Source organism: Siniperca chuatsi, linkage group LG10 (genome assembly GCF_020085105.1).
Source record: "Siniperca chuatsi isolate FFG_IHB_CAS linkage group LG10, ASM2008510v1, whole genome shotgun sequence".
NCBI lineage: Eukaryota > Metazoa > Chordata > Actinopteri > Centrarchiformes > Sinipercidae > Siniperca > Siniperca chuatsi.
In genome coordinates, this window is record NC_058051.1 from 19,247,725 (window position 1) to 19,266,572 (window position 18,848).

General features: G+C 41.9%; 1 protein-coding gene across 11 annotated transcripts in view; it reads left to right on the forward strand.

The window, feature by feature from the left end:
* LOC122883029 overlaps positions 1-18,848 on the forward strand; it is a 244,426-nt gene that overhangs the window by 185,144 nt on the left and 40,434 nt on the right. Inside the window, exons 2-6 of one of the 11 annotated variants that reach the window (XM_044211089.1) lie at positions 5,920-6,032; positions 7,264-7,314; positions 14,950-15,002; positions 16,145-16,202; positions 17,565-17,668. The exons of 2 other annotated variants lie outside the window; for them this stretch is intronic. In XM_044211089.1, the coding sequence (XP_044067024.1) occupies positions 5,920-6,032; positions 7,264-7,314; positions 14,950-15,002; positions 16,145-16,202; positions 17,565-17,668 (379 nt within the window). 8 more of the 11 variants (XR_006379531.1, XR_006379529.1, XR_006379527.1 and 5 more) reach the window with 8 other exon arrangements.

Here is an 18,848-nt window from a genome sequence, read left to right on the forward strand (position 1 = left end):
AGTCAAATAACAACTGGCAGTAACCCAGTGTCATTGTTAGGGTTGAGGTCAGGTCAACTCATTTTGCCACCCAGCGCATCCCAACTGATGATCCAAGGTTAGAGATGAGAGGTCAAGGGTCAGGGCTCCCTGGCTAGTGCTTCTTGACTCACCTGTCTGTTCACAGGGAAAGGAAACTAGAGGAGAGGAAAAGAGTGCGAGAAAGTGAAGACACAAAGTAAACAGGTGTCTTAAATCATGGTCTTTTTCTTTCTCTCCCTTCTCTGTCTCAGTTTGTTGGGATTTTATTTATATGACATATAACATGGCAAGAAAAAAATCTAACAAAACTATCAACTGTGCAACAAATACAACAACTGAATTCCCTTTCTTTCTTTTTTGATCTAAATCTTGCTTTTGCTCTCACCCTCTCCCTCACCCTCCCTTGCTGTAACCATAATAGTGTGTAATGTGCTGCCTGATTAGGACTTTGACGGCGAGGTTCAGACCAGCCACCCAGACACTGAGGTTAGTTAGTCTGGGTTTTGTGGCCAGACTGTTTGGCTGGGAATACCCTTCTGTTAGTTGAACCTAGCGTGGCCGCAAGTCACATTCCCACACATGCACACTGTATGGAGACACACCTGCTTCAAATAAACAACGACGCAACAAGGTTACAGAACAAACTGGAACGTGCATTTCTAAGTTGTTACCCTTTCTGAGATTAATAATGCATTTGAATTGCGTATTTTGAAATGTCTTAAGGTCTTCTCTGACAATGGGAGGTCCCATGGGACAAACAGACAACATGCTAGAAAACAAAAGGACAGTCACTCCTCGATGGCATGTTCCTGAGACAAGTGTGACCCCTGAAACAGAAGTATGTGACAGCTGCTCTTTTCCTACCAGGACTGAAGAGAAAGAAAAGTACAAGGTCATAAAAGAGACAGTGCTCCAACTGAATGTGACCACCACTGAGTGTAAAAAAGACAGGTGGGCATCTGCAATTAGGTTTGTCATTGTCCAGCGAGAAATGAAAACAGTCACGAGAACATTTGGAGCAGTTAATTCCCGCAAAGTCGATATTCTCTGTATTTTTCTCTGACGCACACATCACACATAAACACACAGACTCGCAGCGAGATACGCAAACACAAACACACACACAATATTTACAATACTTAGAGTATTTGGTGATGGGTTAGAGGAGGCGTGACTGACCTCCTCAGTCATAATTAAGAGCCTAAGAGAGCAGAGACTTTAGGCCTTTAGGCCAGCCGGGGGCCCTGCCCAGACGTACTCCCTCAGACTGCACTGTTTATGTTTCATTAGAGCACAATTATATGTCGCATCCCTCTCTCTCGCTACCTCTCACTCGCACACTCTTTCTGACTTTCTCTGATTCTTTCATGTGAGTCTTTTGCATATGTGCATCTGCACTTTTTGCTCTCAGCAGGATCAGAACAGTGTGTGTGCCCGGCTCCACCGAGCAACAATATTTGCCCCCTCAATACTTATCACAAGTCAAACAAGCTGCTGAGAGGCCCTTCACTCTGCTATACATACAGAGAACAGAAGGAGGAGCGAGGGGGAGAGGGGCAGAAGGAAAGAGAGTAGAACATTATATAGAAAGAAGTGTGACAGATGAAAAAATGTTGCAGGGGCAAGCGGAGGGAGGATGTACTGTATGACAGGGGGAGAAAAGAAGAGGAGGAGGAGGAGGAGTGCCTTCCAGTAAGAGGTGGACAGCTCTTCTCCTCCAGCTCCCTAACTACAGCACCACAAAGGAAATGAGTACCCAAAGCAGGGAGTAGAGGTACACAGACAGAAGAGTCCTACTCAGGTCCAGTTTTACAAACTCGTACCTGCCCCGAACCCACACAGCTCGGTACCAAAACCAACTTGCAATTACAGTGTCTCTAATTGTCTAGAGCCTGTTCTGTTAAAGTAGGACCTGTGACCCATATTTGAATATACATACTCACCTATTTATGACTTGAGCTTGGCCAACAACCAAAGAAGTCTTAACTAGCCTGAACGAATGTTTAATAGTACGTGGCTGAAATTAAATGCATAACTCAACAGTTTGGGAAATACTCTTTCTTGCTGAGATGAGAAGATTGATAACACTCCTAATTGTATGCTAAATATGAAGCTAGAGCCAGCAGGCAATTAGCTTAACTTAAGCATAAAGACTGGAAACAGGGGGAAACAGCTAGTCTGGCTCTGTGCACAGATCAGACACTTAGTGGAGTTGGTTGTCTGGCAACCTCATGGTGACAACAAGACTCCTGGAAGGTCACTGGCCTGGACAAGAAATAGTTCCAGTACATAACTTGCATCAATCTTCTCATATAACGCTTGGCAGGAAAGCGAATAAGCTTATTAACCAAAATGTCGAACTCCTTTAAACACGTAGTAATCACAGTTTTAAAAATCTCAATTATGCTGCTAAAGATGTTTTCTATTTCTGTTTTTGTTTTTGTGTTTTGTGTTTTCTATGTTCTTCACTTTATTTCACCCAGGGCCTATCCTCACCCATTTTTACCCATACCCATGAATTAAAATATATACAAATTGTTTTACCAGATACCTGCACTTGAGGGAGAACAAGAATAAGAGGGCATGAAAACGTTGTGAAAGCTAGTTTTCACTCTTGCTGTCTTTACCTGAGGATACTGAGGAGTAATTAGCAGCTTTAAATCATTATTTTGTGATAAATGGCTGTTTACTCCTCCTCCACCACCATCAAACACGAACATGGACACACATATTAGAGTCATCGGGTCTAGACAGCCTGCCAGGGCAGACACAGCGTTAACCCCATCCATGACCAGAGCGCACAAACTACACACCACTGACCCACCCAAACTCACCACACAGTTGCAAGACAACATGGCAATGCAACAAGAAAATACACACACACAAACACATGTTTGTTTCACTATCCCTGTGGGGGACAGTCATTGACATAATGCTTTCCCTAGCCCCTTACCCTAACCTTAATCATCACAACTAAATGCCTAACTTTAACCCTTTCCCTAACCTTAAGCTTAACCTAATTGTAACATGTACCCTAAACCCAAGTCTTAACCCTCAAAAAGCAGTCTCTACCCATGGGGACCTCAAGCAAGTCCACATGAGTTAGTGTGCATTCAGGTTGAAGTCCCCACCGGGATATAAGAACATGAAACACACACACACAATAGGTAAATCATTTACATCCATTCACAGCTGTGTGTTGATTTGATTTCAAAATAATGGGGGAAAAGGTCGAGACATTTGCCACGAAGAGACCACAATTCACACTGAGCTTTATCCTGTGAGTCAACAACCACAGGTAGTGAAGTCAAAATGCAAAATGCTACATTGCTGTTATAATACCCTGCAGGTTTGCATCACAGTCTAATCTGTAATCTAACCTGCTGCGGGCGGGGGGTTGAAAGAGACAGCTGAGGAGAGTAGATCATGATTCCCGGTCCAGCGCTCGATGTTTTGTGGCTTATCTGAACAGCAGGACATATGTTTCCATGAGAATCCATGACCTTTTCTTTGCTCAAGCCGTCACTACTGTCTCCTTCTCCTCATGCCTGATTTGTTCTCTCCTGGTATCATTCCCCTATCATCATTTGGTTTGTTGTCTTGTTTATTTTCATCCTGCTTTTGCCTCTCCTGCTCCTGGTTTCCCCCTCTTTAACCATTTCCTGTGCGAACAGGAAAGCCCCTTCAGACAAAGAGCCCTGGTCTGTCCATCCAATACTCGGTACTCCCCCCCACCTCTTCGTCTTGGTTCAGCAGGCTATGTAAACACATTGGGTGGACTACAGCTGGCGTAGAAGGAGAGCAGTGGGACAATGTGTGTGCGTAGGTGTGTACATATTTATGTGAGAGCATGCAGGCATATGCGGTGTAGAATTAGGAGTGAGGAGACATTGACCAAACGAAGGAATAGTGTGATTGCGTGTGTGTGTGTGTGTGTGTGTGTGTGTGTGTGTGTGTGTGTATCTGGAGTGGGGCTGTTAAAGGCATGAGATACCAAGGGACTTGGACACTGGTGAGGAAGCTCACAAAGTCTGGAGCTTGTGGGGGTATTGAATGGCTCATTAAGTTGGTGTGTGTGTTCTTACAGCTGTGGATGGCAGACACGGCTGCACAGGAAAACGGGAGTTGGCTTGAGACCTACCCAATCAAAGAATGCGTTAAATCAAAGTTGTACTGTTGACCACTGTATTTTTAGCGTAATATGTTAGATTTTGTGTATGTGTGTGTATCGGCACCCCTCTCTCTGTACAGTCCCACAAATGTTGTGTTTGCAGAAGGAAATACCTTGACAGGTTTTTGGACCCGTCTGGGTACCCCCTCTCCATCTCCCACTTTCCTCCCACTCTTTTTCTCCATCTCCTCTCTTCCTTTGGTGTAGTTTTTGGTGTTATTTTACGCTCACACACCCTTCCTCTGGCTTAGAGCAACACGCTCCCTCCCCATCACTAGCGTTGTGTAACTGCCATTTGGTGATCAGAAAACTTAACATTTGCAGGATGAAGTGAGAAATGATTGTAAATCTCATTCTGTGATAGTACTGATGGGCTTATGTCACTGGTTATGTCATGATCACATCCTGAAATAGATAACGATTCCTAAATGTTTCCTAAAGGTATGCCTACAGGTATCTTTGGCATTATTAGTAGTATTCATTTTGAAAAGCTCTAGTACTGTATGCAAGTATGCAAACATTGATAAAACGTGGCCTTACTGGCTGCAGACTCATTCCTCTACCCACAGCCTTTTTTCTCACTTTCCCTCCTACCTCTATTTTTTTCTGTTTTTCACACAATCAGCGTTGACAGTTTAACAGCAGAGAGAAATGCTCTCGCATTTTTCTGCGACAGATGTGTCAGTGTCCCATAATGATGAAAGATGACATTCCACAGAACTCTCAGAGACAGGAAGCACTGCTCAAAGACCACAGGAAACAGGAAGTAACCAAGGATGAGCTGTACGAGTCATTTACGGTTACTCGTGAGAAGGACTTATGAAATCGTCAGAAGATGAGGTGTGTGACGGTATAAAGAATAATAGGAAAAAGAATAATCTGAATGAAATCCTAGGCAAGATGAAGGCGAGGAGTGTGTGTTGACAAGCCTCATAACAGACGTGGGTGGGGGAAAGCTGAGAGTGAGTCTATAACTACTTTTGTGTTGAAAGGTCAAAGTCAGGCCTCGGATTTGAAATTGAAATGAAGTGTTGGTTTGGCACCGTTCCCACCCCAGTATTCTATGGAAAGAGAGTGTTTGTGTGTGTACGTGTGTGTGAAGCACAACACCACCTGTGTACACATTAATCCCCATTTCCCACAGTTGTATATAGTGTGTGTTTTCTGTACATTATATATTGTACTTATAGTATATTGATAAAGACAGTGTTTCTATCTCTCTCATAGGATGCACTACTACTACTTCCATATCACAGCATGGCCTCCTCGTAATGGTTGTGTTAAGACAACTGGATACCATGTTATAATGGCTCAAATTGTACAGTATTAATGCAGAGGATCAATTTGGAGTTTTTGTGGCACTCAGACTAATGTATTAATTGTTTTACTGCTGTTTCTTTTGTAGGTCTTTGTGACCAAAAGCTTAATGTATTTGATGCAGTGGTGATCTTTTTTCATTGCTGTTTTTTGCATCTAGCACCTTCTTGTTTTGTGGTATTGTGCAGCAGTTTTGGAAAGGTTTTTTTAAGGACTGTGTATAGGAAAAAGTATTTTTGGGTTTGGGTCACATTTCATGTGAACTGCATTTCTGACCGTGTGTGACCGCAGCAATATCGCCACACAGCCCAGCACTGTTGCCACGTTCTTGCTCCTCATTGCAGTTTGAAAAGTTTGGGGGGGATTTGACACTTATTTATATTTTCATTAATTTTTTGCCATGACTGCAGTTTGCCATTGGAATCCATTGTAAATGCTGTGAATCCAACCTGACTACACCTGCTGTCCTCCACAAAGGAGCAACCTACAAACTTTTCAAAACCACCTCTCAAGCCTACAGGCGGTGAGTATTTGATAGTTAAAAGACAATAGAATACCAAGGTTAACCTTACTTTTAAATGGACTCTTTCAGGCTACAGCAAATCATCAGTACTGCACAATGAGAGACCAAAGGCAGAGTGCTTTTTAACTGAATATGTTTTCAAAGCTACTGAGTTAGGCTCGATATGTGCTTATTTTTATGTTGTTGTGGTCGTGCAGGAGTAATTATAAAAATACAATATAAAAAGTTACAAAAGTAACTTTTCCTGGCAAGCCAATACTGACATTGTAATGCATGAAGTAATGACACATTAGCTAGCCATTTGTAACTGAAAAATACCCTTTAAAGGGTTTAATACTGTCCATCTAATGAATATCAAGCTGAGAACAGTCAGAAATATACTTTATTAGTACAGCATTTGTTAATAGTCATTAACAAATAGTAGATGAAGGATCAGTGTATGTGAAGTCTCACAAACTGTCTGTGGTACAGCTCTTTTATCCTGAAGGTTAATGTTGTATTTTATAACAGTGTAATAATTTCCTCTGACTTTAGTAGAGAGAGTCTTTAGCAGAGTCTTTATTTAAAGCAAGGTGGACCATCTCCACTATACTGGCTGCAGGAAACTGTGAGTAAAATCTGTATAGACTTCTTCAAATTGTTCAGGAAACATCCTCAACAAATCAGACTAGACAGTTCAAATGCATACTAAATAACTTGTCATTCTCACAGTACATGGCACTCTTTGCAAGCTAGTTTCATTACCTGGTAATTGAAAGGCAGCCTTGATCTTCTTCCACCACCATAAAACGATTATTTACACAAACACATTTTAATGAATTTCACACCAGAAATGGCCCATTACTCACAAGTAACATTTCTCAATTATAAAATTTTTCAATGGGCCTCCCTGGCTTGATAGTGTAAACCAGACTGTAAATGAAAGTGCTACTGACAACTCTGGGACTGACAGAGAGGGACGGCTGAGGGAGGCTGAGGTGCTGTTGAGCAGTGGATGGATAGCACAGGGTGAAACTGGGAAGCAGGGGAATGGCAGCCTGCCAGAGTCCAGCGCCAGGTGCACAATGTAGGGTAGAGAAGTGTCCTTCCTCAGCTTCCCCGTGGAGGGCACCAGCCCATACTGAACATCCACTGTCCCAGTACCCTCTACTGCTGCTAGGCCACTTTTCCTCCTCACTCACCTTAGCTGTATCTTAATCTTGCCCTCAATTGCTCCCTGTTTCCCTCCCAGTAGAAAACAACTCTGCGCCAAACAGAAGAAGGAGATTGTGTCAATTAAATGGTATGTGCTGTACGCCACAAGTCACACACACGTGTTCTGCACTCACAAGAAAACCCCTCTCTCCCTCTCTCTCTCTCTCTCTCTCTCTCTCTCTCTCTCTATATATATATATATATATATATATATATATATATATATATATATATATATATATATATATATATATATATATATATATATATATATATATATATATATATATATATATATATATATATATATATATATATATATATATATATATATATATATATATATATATATATATATATATATATATATATATATATATATATATATATATATATATATATATATATATATGTATATGTTGGACGGAGCCACAGAGTTTTATGGCTCATGTGTGTTGTGACAGTGTGAAAGGCACAGGAAGGAAAGGCCATGCTTCCTCTGATGCTCCTGCTGCTGTGGACCAGAGGAGATAAGAACACACAAACACACATGGATGCACACACAGCCATGAACAAACAATCACAACACAGATCCATGCTGCCTACACTAACACCCCCCTCCCTCTTCACGTCCCCTGCAGATCAGCTTCCACGTGGTTTGGCCTTAATCAACCCCACCACCCCCACCCCAACCTCCACATCCATCTCACACATTTCGGTTTGTTCTCTTCTCAACAATTTGCACTCCCCAGCCCAACTCAAAGTGTTTGAATTGGCAGTGCTAGACGAACACTGGAGGCTGTTAGTTTCAACTAGGCAAATAATCACTGCTCAGATTAACACTGAACTATTCCGGTTAGTGATACAAAGCAATCATCTTGGCTACACTGCCATAACATACCAGTTGTAGTCTTAGAGGGGTGTCCTCTCTATCCTTTCATTGGTTTATTGATGTGCATGTATAGAAAAAACACACTTCCTTCAGAAATAAGAACTTCCTGGAAAGTGTATATGCTGTGCTTTCCAGGGTAAGACTGCTGTTGAGAGTGTGTGGCTGTGTTATTTTCTGTGTGTGTGTGTGTGTGTGTGTGTGTGCGCCTGCTGACGTAAGCCCCTCTATCTGATGATGCCCTTCTAATCCCCACAGTGATGTGTCATGAATATGGAGTTTAAGACTCAAATCCCCAGGGATACACAGGCTATAGATAGCTTGCTCATTCCACACATACACCTGCACACATACACACAAAAGGCACACACCTTCAGCAGCAGTCCCACTCAGGCACACACAGCGTACACACCGCTGCTGACCCTTGTGGCGTTGAAGGGTTAGAACAGGGAGAAGCTAGAAAGAGGTGATTAAGATGAAAGTAACAGAGTCAGAAGAATTTCATTGGATGGAGGAAATAACTGAGGAATGCAGAAAATATAGAATGTGCTTATGGAGCTGCTGATTGGCTCTGGACTCTGGTTTATACTTGAGTCCTATTTTTGCAGGTTTGGCCATCATTCCTATTTGCAATAATAACAATATAGTCACCATGTTAATAGCTGAGATCTGGGAACACCAATCCTGTCTCCTAGGAATTACATTTATATATTACTAAATTGTTTTCCTAATTAAGTTGTGATGAAAAAGGTAATCTCTGCCTGGATTATGTTCAGAGGCAACGTTTTTTCAAGTGAATGAAGTGCCGCATTTATGTACCACACCAGAATTACAGGGAGGTGATTGGGGTGGATTGCGGGCATACAGAATGCAGGACTTTGACACCAGAGACCCGAGTTTGCATCCAGACTCCCCGTCTGTGTTTAGATTTAGGCAACAACAACATTTTGGTTAAGATTGGGGAAAGATCATGATTTTTGTTAAATGTTAATAAACATGTTGTGCTTCAAGTCACTGCAGAGTTGTTGTTTTTTTGCATTAAACCAGACCACAATCTTACAATCTAACCTTAACCAAGTGCTGCCAGTGCCTAAACATAACCATAAAGTGTAACAGTGCTGTAGTCACTACGAGCGGTCATTGTATTGCAATGAGTTGATCGGATATTTTGGGGGAAAACAAACAAACATACGTTGTTAGTCAAGTCAAGCCAATGCTGACATTGTAATGACATGAAGTAATGACCCATTAGCTAGCTGTTTGTAACTGAAAAATACCCTTTTAAGGGTTTAATACTGTCCATCTAATGAATATCAAGCTGAGAACAGTCAGACATATACTTTATTAGTACAGCATTTGTTAATGTAGATGAAGGATCAGTGGATGTGAAGTCTCACAAACTGTCTGTGATACAGCTCTTTTATCCTGAAGGTTAATGTTGTATTTTATAACAGTGTAATCAATTAATTTCAATCGGATGATCACACAGGTTCTAAACAAATCCCTAGCTTTGTCAAACCTACTTGGAAGAGAAAATAAAGGTGGACAGTGAAATTATTTCCCCAAACTGTATATTGTAAGCATCCATCACAGTTTACAGACCATCTTCAACTTTGACCAACATATGTATCAGAATCAGAATCACCTTTATTTGGCAAAGTATGTTTACATATACTAGGAATGTGTCTCCGGTTCTCAGTAACTCTCAATATACTTACACACAGTGCAGAGAACAAATTTACAGGACAATCCAGATACTTGTATGTTCCCAGAACTCAGCAATTACTTTTGTGAGTACAATCTTATCATAACCTATAAAAATGATGGCCACAACTATGAAAATCAGACTCAAGCTGCAATAAACCTGAATTATTATTATCCATGAATATCATATGGAGCAGTATCAAAACGACAGCTGCATGGTACCATTCCATCACGTCATTATGATTAAGTTGCAGTCAATTAAGTTTGCATTTATGTCACAAATAGCTTAAAATTACCAACTTGAGTAAATTTGCTTGTGTGTGCATGTGTATACATGTGTGGTATGAATTGGTATGTAGGTACTGGAAGCTCTATGTTTTATTGAAAGCAGTAATCTGGAAGTGTGGTTCCTCAGATTATTGTGGCCTGGAACACACACACAGATACGTACTGTAGGTGATAAAAGACACATTGTAAGTATAATCACACTTTCTGCCTTACCCTTACACACACACACACACACAAATGTATCCCACCACGCCCCAAAAGCTTGCCAACCCATATGGCTTGGGGATAATAAACCAAACAGCCAGCAACACGTCTCCTGCACTCCCGAGCCAGGCAAGCCAAAGGAATGCACATCTCTTCAGTTCACTCCCTCCCTTTATCTGCCTCTTTCTCTTTGTTTTTTCCTCCTCTGTCTGTTTGTCATTCTCTCTTTTCCTGCTCGAGCCATTGAGTGAAGGACCCTCTTTTAAAGTGAAGAGGTATGTGTCTGAGTGTATGTTGGCATCCAAGTGTGTGTTTGTGTGTTCGAGGTGTGCCAATGAAACCAGTCTGACGAGTCTGTGAGCTTGCCCTTGGGATGGAGGGAAGAGGGGAAGTGGGATGGAAAAAGGGAGGGAGTGTGAGGATGAAATGAAAGGGAAAATAAACAGTTATGTGAAGGAAAGAGGGGAAAGGGGAGAGATGATCAGTAAGGAAGGGGAGAGCTGGATTTAGAGAAACGTTTGCTTGGTGGAGCAGCATCTCCTGCCTAATCTCTCTGTATCTCAAATGCCAACTGTGAATGTGACCAAACACACCTCCCACCTCCCACCTCCCTTGTTTCTTCCTCTGTCATCCCCCCTTGCTCCTCTCTTCCCAGGCCTCCCACCTCTCTGTCTCTCTGTGGTGCAGTGGGACAGCCAGCAAGGCCTGCGGCAGGAACGCTAAGCCCGGTCCTGGATTTGGAGCACGGCTGCTCTCGGTTGAGCGGGATCCAGGCCCCCTGAGGGGCTGAGGGGTGGGAGCGGGGGGTGGAGGGTGGAGGGTGGAGGAGTGAGGTAGGGAGGAGAGCAGAGGCAGCGAGCAGTACAGTTCTGGATCACCTTCAAAGAGCTCCAATCCCAACGGAGAGACTGGATTCCTCTGCGGAGAGAGCGAGAGAAAAGGGGGAGTGTACAGAGGGAGAGACAGAGGGAAAGACATGGGAGACATGAGACAAGGGGAAAGTGTGAAAAGAAAAAGGAAAGAAGTGGTTTGGGTTATAACTTCTTTCCCACTCTTTCTCCCTCCCTCTTTTTCTCTCTCTGCACAGCGTGCATGCACTTGCCCTTCATCCAGCAGGCTATACTGAGATGATCTATCTGTGTGCTGGAGCAGGGAGACATGGGAAATCTGGCCCACACAAAGGCGTCGTTGTGCCTCCCAGGAGCTTCCTTTAGGGGCCGGCATGCGTGTATGTATGCCTGTGTTTGTGTGTGTCAAGGATGAGTAGGAGTTTACCTTCTCAGGCCCCCCCGCCATCCAGAAAGTTCTCCTAATGCAGGCACACACACACACTCCCAAATGTACCTCCAAAAAGCCAAGGACATTGCAGATTGCCACCTAGGCGTCTCATTTTTGTGCATGTGGTGGATGACTTTCAAGCTCTGCACCTATAAGCCTCTTATAGAACACAAAAAAAGTGTTTGACAATTTAGGAAACCTTGGATTTGTTTAGCTAGAGTTGTTGTTGTTCACTTTTTGTGAATTTGGGGCAAATAGTACATTTTATGATTTGTGTACCAGTGTGTGTTTCTGAGTGTGCATCAGTGACAGACCTTCATCCTGAGTCTGGGTCAGCAGTTTGTTTAGCATCAATTAGTGGCTCTGTGTTCCTCAACGCAAGCGTGAAGAGAGAATTAACATGCAGTGGCACATTCCCACCATCATATTATTACACACAGCACCTCAGCTGGAACAGTCCTAGCACGTTTGTGCATGTGTGTGTCTTTATTCATATGTGTGCACATACTGTATGTGTGTATGCGTACATAGGTAAATGATTTAAATACAGAAAGCGCTTTCCTTTAAATTTTTTTCTTTTCTCCCCCTCTTTTCTTTTCTTCTTGCTTTAATCTCCTCCTCTCTTTCAAGGACTATGGTCTGACCACAGCCATTTCCCTTAGCCTCTGCTTTGCCTAGCAACTCACAGCACATAGTTTCCATAGAACATGCATTTAATGGGAGAGAAGATATATAGATACTGGAGAAAGTCTCTTGTAAAGACAACTGGGTCTAAAGATTTCCTGCTCAGCTCACAGACAAAGTCTGAGAAAAACACATGTTCAGTGGCTTTAGTGCAGACTATCCTCTTAAAGGCATCCAGTAGAAGGTTATACATGGAATGGAGGCTGAAACTGGGCTAATATCACCTTGACAACATCATTAAATACAGGGTGTTGTTATGATAGATGAAACACCAATATAATTACTTTGCCTTGTGTCCAGTCTTTGCACAAAGAGTAATCATTGTTAAACAGAATGATTCAAAGTGATCATAATTTGAACCCTCCATCCTTCTGAAGCTAGTAAAACAGTTCATGTCAGACACTGCATTGGCTTGAAAATTCGGCCATAGTTTGACCCGGCCTAATTCAGGCCAGAGCCCAGCCTAGCCCAACAGCTAAAAAACCTTTTTCAGCCTGAAGCCACTAATAATCTAATCTATTTTTCTCTATCAAAGTCAATCGAAAAGTCAATTTGTTGTGAGAAAAATATTGCATGTGCATATTTTCCTGACAACTGTTGGACTGAAGTTCTGCCTTACCCATTTGTTTTTTTATATTCTCTATATCTGTCCAATACAGTCAAACTTAGCAAACGAGCAAGTTGCAACCTGTTGACTTGCCATTACTCATAGAACGTGTGTGACAAGACAAGGACAAAATTACCAGTGTTTGCTGTATTAAGTCTATCATTGTAGTTTTAATATGTAATATTAAAACCTGAATTTAACAGTAACATTGCATGTTAAGTAGTGTTATTTATATTTTAGGTTTGAGCCTGAAAATGAACCTGAACTTGGCCCAAATACCCTCAGGTTCTCTTGGCCTTGGGCCAGCCTGCAGACCTTAAATACCTTCATGTACTATAGATAGGATCATATGGTGGTATTATATTATTATGTTATTAACAACTCTGTCCAAAAACAAAGTCAGTGTCATGCTCCTCAAATCATTTTGAAGCATCAACACATCCTGACATGTTAATAGGGCCATTGTTTTCTTTTGAAAACCGCTTCCAAGAAAGATATGCATCATTCATGATCATTCAACATTATTATGTTAGAAGTGATTAGAACATGCCTAACCCTCTTAGGGATTATTGGATTGAATTCATGCCAGGAAATGTACCACACACGGGCACAACATTGCCAGAATCCTTCAGTTTGGCATTATTTTTTTCCTTACTTTGATCACACCCTCTGCATAAATATAGAATATAGTTTAATTTAGTTTGTGTTCTTTGATGGGGGATGGGATGTCAGTGGGCATCTGCCAGGAGAAAGGTTTTCTGGCTTTGCCAAGGTATGCCCTCCTCCCTCCCTCTCATGTGGAGCGAGGCTCTATACTCGCTTGTAAATAGTGAGATAAGTGTGGTTTACCCGTAGCTAGGGTGTAAGGTGCACTTTGCACCGCCCTGACATGTCTGTGCCAGAGCCCAACAGGGGTGTAATTACCTGAGACTGGGTCAGCACTTTATCCTGGGTAAAAATACCTGCCTACTTATAGAAGGGGAATAGAGAGGGCAGCTTCATGCAAAGGGAAGCCTGTCTTCACACATCCAGCCAACTACTCCTCTATGTTGGGTGATGCTCTCATAGTTTCTCCACTACTCCTTTAGAAGAGTCATATAGCATTACTTAACAATCTGTCATGGGGACTCCCAGACAAAACCTTTCCATCTTCTTCTTCTGCTTTACATGGCTGCGACGGACTGACCTATAAAACACTTTTACACACGTCCAATATTCCACTCTCTACCTCTAACTGCAGCCGACTTTCAGCCCAGTACCTTTCCACACTCTCTGTATTCCCCTACTCCGCCCCTTTCACACCACATCTGTCTCTCTGCCCTCCGAGTCAAGGACAGAGAGGGCCAAGCAGACATGCAGAGGACAGCTCTGCACCAATCAGGAGACGGAGAGAGCTTGTGTCAATTAAATGGTATGTGCTTATGCTGCAAATCACAGACACATGTTCTCTTCTCCCACCCTGTGGCTGTTGCCTCTCTTCTCCACCACCTAATGCAGCGTAATCATCCTCATTACCTAATGAGACCCTACTGTACACACAAACTCTCCATTCTCTCGCTCCAACCCTTACACACGTGCATAAAGAGCAGCCACATGCTCACACAAAATGGTATAGTAAATGCAACGCACAACCTCTACCACATTGTCAAGCCACTGAGTGGCTCTCACTGCCACAACACTGTAAAGCCTCTAATGCCACAGTAATACTATTGTAGTGTGTATTATCAACAGGACAGTGAGCACTGAATTAGGCTGGCAGCTGGGGAGGGGAGAAACCCCTCATTAGCTCCCTTCAATGTATCTACTTCCCCTAATCTGTTACAATAACATAATCTCTTTAAAAGTGCTGCAGCTTAAATCCAATCTGCCTAAAACCTGACACGTGATTGAGGTCAATCCTCAGTAAACCCCAAACTGTGGGGTCCCAAGAACGCCACACATCACCCCCACCCATCTAAGCTACAGTACAGTATGTGCAGGTATTGCATTTATGTTTTGCACAGAATATATGAATGTCTTTCCCCGATTCAGACACTTATCTCCTTCCACTGCCAACCTTATGCTTTCAGTCAGACGGAGCCTGGCCTGCCGCCTGCGTGTGCCTCTGATCCCAGTGCAGTTTGTATCCTTTTCACAGCCTCTGTTCTATCTAACCCTGGTAGTAGAGCGCCGTTCTGCTCTTTTTATTTTTTGATGTTTTTCCATAGTGTGTCTTGCCTCCAAACCACTTACAGATGTTGGCAGCGGGGAGCGTTGTGGCAACTCCAAACGAGGAAATCTAAATAGAGATCAGGCTGTAAAATAAAAAAGAAGGCCCGGAGAAAGAGAAAACAAGGGGAAAGCAAGAGAGCAAATGCAAGAATGGGGTGAATGGGTAAGCGAGAAAGCAGAGAGCAGTGAGTGAGCATTAGTGTAGAATTAGTAGAGAGAGAAAATATATACTTTCTGGGCATGTAAGAGCAGTGATGTGACTTGAGGGCAGCTTTCAGTAGAACTTGGATTCAAACTCCCTTATTTGGTGCTTCACCCCAGAATTGCATTGTCTGATTTGTTTCCCAAACAACAGACAAATATAGGCAGAAATAAATACAAAAGCAATTTCTGTGTTCTTGAGGAGGAAGAAAAAGTTATTATCATCTGCCAAAAAGGCACCTACTGTAACAGGAAACATAAAATTGCAGCTACTACTGCAGCTCTTCAATAGCTGATAATGAATCCTCGTAAAATTCTATACGGTTCAAAACCACAACTTCATATTCGCTTTTTCAGTTACAGCTCCCTTGGCAGGTTTTCATATTAAATAGCAGGCTATAGCATATAGGAATAACACCCACCAATTGGAATTTACCAAGGCCTACTGGAAAACAGTTTGTCTGGGTCAAAGGTAGACTTGGCCCGGCTCTATGGTGGTAGCTCCATGTTACCTCCCTCCACCTGTTTTACAGGAAGTAGCCCTGTCCCGCTGGATCAGGGAGGAAATGTGTTGAAATGCCACATCCTGCTCCGAGCTCAGAGTTAGAGTTCACTACAGCTAATACTTATTATGTCCAGACACCTCCAAGGGAGAAAAAGAGCACAGAGAGAGAGAGAGAGAGAAGTGGCAGCGTGTTTGCAGTCATGCCACTCCCTGCGCCGTGATTGTAAAGATGAGTGACCTGTCTCTCCCATCTTTCCTCTCCCTCCCTCCTCTTCCTCTCTCCCCCTGCACTTTATTTATTAATGGATCCATTCAATTATTTACTTCACATCTTAGGGCGACAACAGGCCAAAGCACAGAACACAGAACGGAGATGATACAGCACACCAACAGCGCTCATGCAAGGCAGGTACTCTGTAGAGTTAATTGACTGGTAGGATATACATCTAGTGTATTGGTGAATAGAAAATAATCTTTATAGACATTTTAACCAAGATAATTGGCTTTGGAATTTGTTCATTTGATCGAGGGATTATTTTTCGATTAATCACTTAGTCTATTAAAGGGCCAGTTCACCCCAAAATCAATAATATAGATTGTTTTGGTGTGAGTTGCCGAGTTTTGAAGACATCAGTTATAGAGATGTCTGCATTTTTTTAATATAATGGGACTATATAGCACTTGGCTTGTGGTGCTCAAAGTGCCAAAAAATACATTTGAAAAACTCAACAGCAATGTCTCTTTCCAGAAATCATGTTACTCAAGATAATCCACCGATTTGTTGTGAGCAGTTTCATGAAGGAACTATTTTCTTTCTACCGATAGTTCCTAAATGAAACTGTTCACAGGTCTGGGAAATGTAGCAAAATGCTCAAGCATTGCATTTTGGTTAATAAATGACTTGAATGATTAATTGATTATCAAAATTGTTGTCAATTAATTTTCCATAAACAGACATTGTTTTGGCACTAGCTCAATCATAGTCATGCTTTGCACTCCCAAGATGATTCTGCATTATTTCACTTTGGGATTCCTCTGAGCCCATCTGTAATATTTTCAGCAGTGTTGGAATGTAACTAAGTAAATTTGAGGTACTTGTACTTTCCATGTCATGCTATTTTATACTACTCAATACTCTACTCAATTACATTTCAGGGGGAAATATTGTACTTTTTACTCCAATACATTTATTTAACAGCTATTGTGACTTGTTACTTTGCAAATCAAGATTTTACATGCAAAAAGATGATGCACTGTTATAGATTAAACTACTCAACAATATGTAGAATAGTTTATATTAGCTCCACCTCGACCAACTACAACAGTAAAATAGTGCTTACACATTAATGTATCAGTAATAAAAATACAATAATAGAATATATAATAGTTTAACACTCACAGGGGTAATTTTTCTGCATTATAGGTACTTTTACTTTACATTTTGCTACTAATACTTGTGTATTTTTACTTAAGTGAAATTGTCAATGCAGGACTTTTATTGTTATTTTTATATTGCAGTATTGCTGCTTTTACCTAAAAAGGATCTGAATACTTCCTTCACCACTGATTTCCAGTTAAAGTTAGCACTGCTTAAACGGCAGCAAGCGGATTTCACATTTCCTGATGAAATGTGGTCTGTATACCTTTAAAAGTCTAAGGAAAGGGGGCATCATAGCGTCCTGTTTGCATTAGAGGTTGATGGTTCAAACGTATCATTGACCGCTCGGTGTCTGCTCTTATCTTCTCCCTCTGGCCTTATTCCCGCAGCGGCCAGACATGGATCAATCCCACCTGGAATTGCGTTTCACATCCCGGAAGCAGAGATGTACACATGGGTCACTTTCATCGACTCACTGCGGCCATGGCCATAGGTATCCATCATAGAGACCATTGACTGGTTGTGACCATGAAGGTACAAATTCATCACGAAGAGAGGCTGCAGTGGACGAGGTCAGCGGAAAGCAACGGCTTCTTCTCGTCTCGACTGTGTGGAAATTGAGCCTTTTGAGATATTATCATTAATGTTGTGTTGATGTAATTACAGTAAAAAAAAAAGTTTTTGTTGTAATGTTACTGTCAAGCATTCGGCAAGCATTTATTATATGGAAAATCATATTTTCGGCCAGTTACATCAAAATGTAGCATGTAAAACAAAATATTACGCCACACACTTTAAATTTAAGCACAGGTCAGTGTGTGTTTTTGTTTATATGCGTGTGTGCGTGTGTGTGTGTGTGTGTGTGTGTATGCGGTGTAACAGGCTAAAGATAAATAACAGACACAGTGATGCCGTCTTGATGAACTCCAGACAGGGCTGGGCTTGGCTGAGGATAGAAGGAGAGAAGATGAAGGGAAGAATCGAGAGCGAGATGAGTGAGAGACGAGGAGAAGATGGCAAAGATAGATTGCCATTGACTCAGGTCCAGCGCGCTGAAAACTGTGAGATTCCAACAGCTAGCCTGAAACACATGCACACACACACCAGTGAGATATGTTGAATAGTAAGCAGTCGTTTTCACCGCCAAGGAGCGTCTGACAACACTCAACTGTATAAATCAAAACACAAATAGACAAAGACTAATTAGAGCAACATATTTGTTTCAATTCCTATTCTCATTGTGTTTGCATTGGTAGGTGAACACTAACACACACCCACATACACACTGAAAAACCCTCTCAGTAACTTGTTAATGTTCTCTAGTGTGTGTGTGTCCCTTGGGAAAAGCTTGCTTTAATTCCCTGGGAAATCAAAGTGATTTAGAGGAGCAGGGAAGTCACTTCCAATGAAAGTCAATGGACCGCTGGTGTGGCAGTGGACTGGACTACTTGTGTGTGCATGTATCTCGGTGTAAGTGTGTGTGTGTGTGTGTGTGTGTGTGTGTGTGTGCGTGCGTAATATACCTAAATGGAATTTTATCTAAGTGTATTTAAATCAACATGATAACACAGACAGAGTTCAAACCACACAGAAGCTGGTAGTAATTAAAATAACCATATGTAGCCCTGTGAATGGAGTAAATGCAGTAAAATTAGCACAGAAAAATCACACTC